Genomic DNA, 6,000 nt, shown 5'->3' on the forward strand with positions numbered 1-6,000 from the left:
AGCCTTGTTCTATAAAGGTACTAGGTTGACTTCAGGGATCTATGGGAAGGTCTAAGATGACCACCTTAGAATGTGAAGAAGTGGCCACATGTGTACTACATGTCTACTTTTCCTGACTGACTGATCAGAGTTTACACTATGATATCACAGTCTTTACCAGTACGTGTGTCAAGTCCCACCCCTGGGACAGTGAGCCACTTGGTCAAAATGTCAGGTATTAAGTGCAAAGAGAAGACAAAACATCAAGCCTGAGGTACATATTTCTTAAAGGTTTAGCCAAAAAAAAAAAAAAAAAAGAGGGAGAGAGAGAGAAACAGGTAGATTTAAGATGCCAGGTATGTAACTTAACTCTTCTTTTAGTTCTTTCATCTGTTAAAGGGAAGAAAATCTCTCTTACAGGGTTGTTAGAAAAATTAGTTAGTTCTTCCAGTGCCCGGGTGGCTCAGTCGGTTAAGTGTCTGCCTTCAGCTCAGGTCATGATCCCAGGGTCCTGGGATCAAGCCACATGTTGGCCTCCCTGCTCAGCAGGGAGCCTGCTTATCCTTCTGCCTCTGCCACTCCCCCTGCTTGTGCTCTCTCTGTCTCTCTCAAAGAAATAAATAAAATCTTAAAAAAAAAAAAAGTAGCTAGTTCTTAGGTACTTAGGTATTCAATTAATGGTAGCTATTTTATGTTGTGATTTTAATTTCTCATATTCTTAACATTAGTTGTTAAGATATATTTTCATAGTACATTGGTATAGTGATGTTCATTTAATATTATTCTTCTGTCCATTTAAGTATTTGCTTGAAAATCTTTACCTTATTCTTTGTTGCCACTGTAGTATATTCGGAACTGTGTAATGAACAGGACCTTGCCCCATTTTATGCTTGTGGAATGTTGCAAGATCAAGAAGATGTACGAGCAGGAAATGATTGCCATAGAGGCTGCCATAAATCGAAATTCATCAAACCTTCCTCTTCCTTTACCACCAAAGAAAATGCGAATTATTTCTGTAAGTTTCATGTGTGAACCTTTGGTAACCCCAAAAAGCGTATAATTTTGTTAGGTTGTGTGCTTAAGCCTCACATATTTTCTCTGCTCACTTCTCATTCTGTGAAAACCAGTGCACATTAGCCGAAGATCCGTTACCATTTATTGGTAATTATCTTTCTAGCTACTGTTCTTTTTCCTCAACTCAAGGAAATGTAAATATGCGATTTCTGGTTTTGGTATTCTTTTGGTATCACAGAAAAATGATACCAAATTAGAAATTTCTTGAGAGTGCAGGTGAACATAAACTTCAGTGAGCAATTTGAGAGGTTCTAGTAAAAAAGATGTTCAGAAATAGTTGATGTTCTTGTGTATTTAATTTATGTCAGCTTAGCTTATGCTAGCATTTTTGATATAACTTGCCTTCTTATTGAATACTTTTAGAATTTAAATATATCAAAGATACCATTTTTTCCCTAGAATGTAATATATTTATATAAAGCAATTCCTGTTTCTGTTTATTGATTAGAACAGTTAACATTTTTTAATAGTTACTTAGTTTTAACAAGTTGTATGTTTAATCTCTCCTTGATGATTAAGATATTAGCTCTGTATTAATTTAAGTGGGCAATTCTTAATTCATCCAAAGCTTTAATACTTTTTGTTTATTGTGTTTAGTTTAGTGAACCTCTTGGCAGTATTGGAATGCTGCCTGTATTTTGCTGGAAGAACTAAGTGGTAGTGGTTGTGATGCTTCATTTAGTATATGGGATTTTCAGCTGTTAGTTCGGAGGTCTATTTTTATTATTTTGCCAGTTGACATGAGAACAGATAAGATGGTTTCATTGCTAGCATAGAATATTTATGTCTTTAATTAAAATACTCTATTTCATTCTTTTGCAGCATGTTTGGGAAAATAACAACCCTTTCCAGATTGTTTTGGTTAAGGGAAATAAACTTAACACAGAAGAAAGTGTAAAAGTGAGTACTTGTTAAGATTTGAGTTTTTTAAAATCTGTTCCATTGTTTTTGTTATTTTTAAAAGATTTATTTATTTACTTTAGAGAGAGAAAGAGCACTGGAGCACTAGAGCAGGGGGAGGGGCAGAGGGAGAGGGAGAGAAGCTGACCCCATGCTGAGCCTGGAGCCAAATGTGGCCTGATCCCAGGGCCCAAGACCATAACATGAGTGGAAATCAAGAGGTGGCCACTCAACCAACGAGTCACCCACGTGCCCCTATCTACTCCATTATTTGAATAACTCACTGATACGCTTAATGAATGTCGCACTGGAGATTAAATTTTCCCTATATTGGTCAGTTACACAAGACAGAATATGGTGACTTAAAGTTAGACGAGAATTTTTGTTTTTATTTTTTTTTAAAGATTTTATTTATTTGACACAGAGAGAGATCACAAGTAGGCAGAGACAGAGGGGGAAGCAGGCTCCCCCCTGAGCAGAGAGCCCAACGCGGGGCTCAATTCCAGGACCCTGAGATCACGACCCAAGCCAAAGGCAGAGGCTCAACTGACTGAGCCACCCAGGCACCCCAAGAATTTTTGTTTTTAAAGTATTCTTTGAATAGTTGGAGATGTACTGGATATAGTGACGTTTTTCTGTATGTGTTGTATAAAAGAACTTGCTTTAGATCAGGAATTCAGCAAATACAATTTAAGCCATAGGTTCCTATGCAAGCCCAACCTCCTTTGTCAGCCTTGTTTAGAGCTGCACTCGGCCTCCTTTCTCAGACCTCTCCTTTTCTTTTAAACTTGCTGAACACAGAGAAAATGTAGTATCATTTCTTGGAAGGAAATAGATGACTACATTATGGACCACAAGTTGTTAGCTCATGGAAATTTATTACATAACCCCATACAATTAAGTAAAGATTTAACAAGGCATTTTGTCTCAAAGTGTAAAGCAGTTTCCCCCAGTTGTGCTTGGCAGGAAATTAAGTGAATAGTTTTGTGATCCAAGAAAGAGATTCACGTAGTTTGAGATATTTGCTGGCATGAGGATATATTCAGGAGCACCTTGCCAAAGATTATCAGTGGCTTGCTTTTATTGGTGGACTTTAAAGATTCTTTGGTTAGCTGTCATCAAAATAGGGATTTTTTTTTTTTTTGCTTTTATTTCCTCAGCTAGGATTTAATTTTTAATGAATATGCTAATAGCCAATTCTATTTTTTATTTAATTTAAACTTTCCTTACTATTTTTTGTCCACTTGCAGAAGTACAACGTGTTTGTTGGGACAGGTAAAATAGTCCAAACACCATTAAAGAAAAAAGCTACTGATCTTTTTTCCATTATAAATTGGATTGAGAAGCTTTCCTCTTATCAATTTTCTGAATAAGCTTATATAGGATTGGTATTATTTCTTCCTTAAATGTTTGGTACAATTTACTCCAAGCCATCTGACCCTGGAGTTTTCTTTGTGGGAAAGTTTTTTTTTTTTCCCTAAAGATATTATTTATTTGAGAGAGAGAGCATGAGCATGAGCAGGGGAGAGGAGTAGAAGGAGCGGGAGAAGCTGACTCTACTCCAGGAAGCCTGTTGTGGGTCTGGATCCCAGGACCGTAGTATCATGACCTGAGCCCAAGGCAGATGCTTAACTGATGGAGCCACCAGGTGCCCCGTGTGGGAAGGTTTTTATTAAGAAATTCAATTTCTTTCTTTTTTTTTTTTTCTTAAAGATTCATTTATTTATTTGAGAGAGAGACAGAGTAAGCTAGTGTGGGGGGAAGGGGCAGAGGGGAGGGAGAGAGAGAATTTCAGACAGACTACCCATTGAGCGCAGAGCCTGATGCAGCACAACTTTGAGATTATGACCTGAGCTGAAAGGAAGAGTCAGGCTTAACAGACTGAGCCACCCAGGCACCCTTAGGAATTTAATTTCTTTAATGGATATATGGATAGTCAGGTTTTCTATTTCTTTATGTCAGTTTTGATAATTTTTGTCCTTTGAAAAATTTAAGTTGTTACATTTTTCGCATTAAGTTTATAATAGCCTCTTACATTAGTTTTTCTATTACTATTTGACAAATTACCACAAATGTAGCAGCTTGAATGCCTGTTTGTTAGCTTGCATTTCTGTTGGTCAGAAGTCTGGGCATGGTGTGGCTGGATTTTCTGCTTATGTTCTTGCAAGGTTGAAATCCAGTGTTAGTTGGGTTGTTTTTGTTCCTAAAGGCTCTAGAGACGAATTTGCTTCCAAGGGGATTCAAGTTATTTGCCAAATTCAGTTCCTTGAAGTTGTAGAACTAAGGTTCTCATTTTCTTGCTGGGTCTTGGTAGGGGATTGACTGGGGATTGCTCTCAGTTAGTAGAGGTGTCTTTCAAGGCTGGTTTTGTGGCTCTCTCTATTTCTAACTCTATAGAAATGGAGAATTTCTCAAGCTTCAAATCCTTCTCACTCTATGAATTTCTTGCCAAGAAGAACCTGGTCCCTTTTTAGAGACTGACCAGTGGATCAGGCCCATGAAAGATAGTCTCCCTTCCTTGAAGTCATCTATGTTAAGTAGTATAACCTAATCATAGGAGTGAAATCCATTATATTTAGTCCCAGGGATCTTTTTTTTTTTTTTTTTTTAAGATTTTTTTTTTTTATTTAACAGAGAGAGATCACAAGTAGGCAGAGAGGCAGGCAGAGAGAGAGGAGGAAGCAGGCTCCCCGCCGAGCAGAGAGCCCGATGCAGGACTCCATCCCAGGATCCTGAGATCATGACCTGAGCCGAAGGCAGCGGCGTAACCCACTGAGCCACCCAGGCGCCCCTAGTCCCAGGGATCTTAAAGGGCACATGAATGTCTTGACCCTGTGAATGTGCTTAGAATTCTGGAGCATATTCCTTCGTGATTTGGTCCTTTCTTACCCTTGTAGTTCACTTTTCAGGTATGCATCTTTTTTTTTTTTTTTTAAAGATTTTATTTATTTATTTGACAGATAGAGATCACAAGTAGGCAGAGAGGCAGGCAGAGAGAGTGGGGTGGGGGAAGCAGACTCCCCACTGAGCAGAGAGCCCAATGCGGGGCTCGATCCTAGGACCCTGGGATCATGACCAGAGCTGAAGACAGAGGCTTTATTTAACCCACTGAGCCACCTAGGCACACTCTCAGGTATGCATCTTAATATTTAGGAGAATCCTGAACTCAGTGCTGTCCCAAATCTAGAAGATGACATTAGTGCACACAGAACTCAAGAAGCCCTCTAGTTATAGCTCTAGTGGGAAGGAGGGCTTCTAACCCTCAGAGAGAGCAAGAATTTCTCTGCTTTTTACCTCTGTTATTTGTTTCCTGTTCTTTTTTCTCATTTGTTCCAGTTTCTAAGAAGTCCTGTGGCAGTGGCAGCAGCAACAACAAGGGGGACAGGCCTAAAGTGCAAAGTTGAACCTTCTCTGATTAGAAGAGTTGTACAGAGAATGGGGAAAATCCTCACAGGCTTTTTTTTTTCTTTTTTCTTTTTCTTCTGTTTGGCATAGTTGCAGGAAGTGTGGGTAAATAAAGCTTTAGCTTTATGGCTGGGTGATAAAAAAGGGGAGCCCTAGGCAACCAAAAAATAATTGGATGATTGAAGAGTGGGAAGAGCTCGGGAATGCAACTCTTTGAAGTTGTTTATGCTTATAGGTTTATTCCTGAGCTGTACTTATGTGGATCTGAATCTTTACTGCCTACATAATTTGAAGACTGAAATGTAGCATATGTTCCCACCAGGTCTCAGTCTGGTCACTGTATGCTGCATAGAAAGGACAGATCCAAGCACTATGCAAAGGATTTTGAAAACTGAACTGATATTAGAACCATAGCTTCACGGAGCTTGTTTCACCTTGTAGTCTGAACTTAACCATTGTTTCCTAAAACATCAGTGTTCTCCGTAGGATATAAACAAAACCCAGAGTCTTAAAACATAGTGGTCATAATGGTCTATGCAATTTAAAATTAATTGACATCATAAAGAGCCAGGAAAATATCAAGCTGTATGGATAATGATAACCAACAGGTATCTGCTCAGATGACATATATGTTGTTAGTTA

The 6,000-nt window shown here is 38.5% G+C and overlaps 1 protein-coding gene across 1 annotated transcript in view; it reads left to right on the forward strand.

Annotated features, from left to right (window-relative positions):
• The window catches only part of LOC132010496 (phosphatidylinositol 4,5-bisphosphate 3-kinase catalytic subunit beta isoform-like), a 60,341-nt gene extending 54,984 nt beyond the window's left edge, over positions 1–5,357 (forward strand). Inside the window, exons 5-8 of the mRNA XM_059388330.1 lie at positions 824–994; positions 1,876–1,953; positions 3,204–3,228; positions 5,290–5,357. Of these exons, the coding sequence (XP_059244313.1) occupies positions 824–994; positions 1,876–1,953; positions 3,204–3,228; positions 5,290–5,357 (342 nt within the window). The remainder of the gene's footprint in view (positions 1–823; positions 995–1,875; positions 1,954–3,203; positions 3,229–5,289) is intronic.
• Positions 5,358–6,000: the final 643 nt, after the last annotated feature.

The sequence above is a fragment of the Mustela nigripes genome, chromosome 2, assembly GCF_022355385.1.
Source record: "Mustela nigripes isolate SB6536 chromosome 2, MUSNIG.SB6536, whole genome shotgun sequence".
Classification (NCBI taxonomy): Eukaryota; Metazoa; Chordata; class Mammalia; order Carnivora; family Mustelidae; genus Mustela; species Mustela nigripes.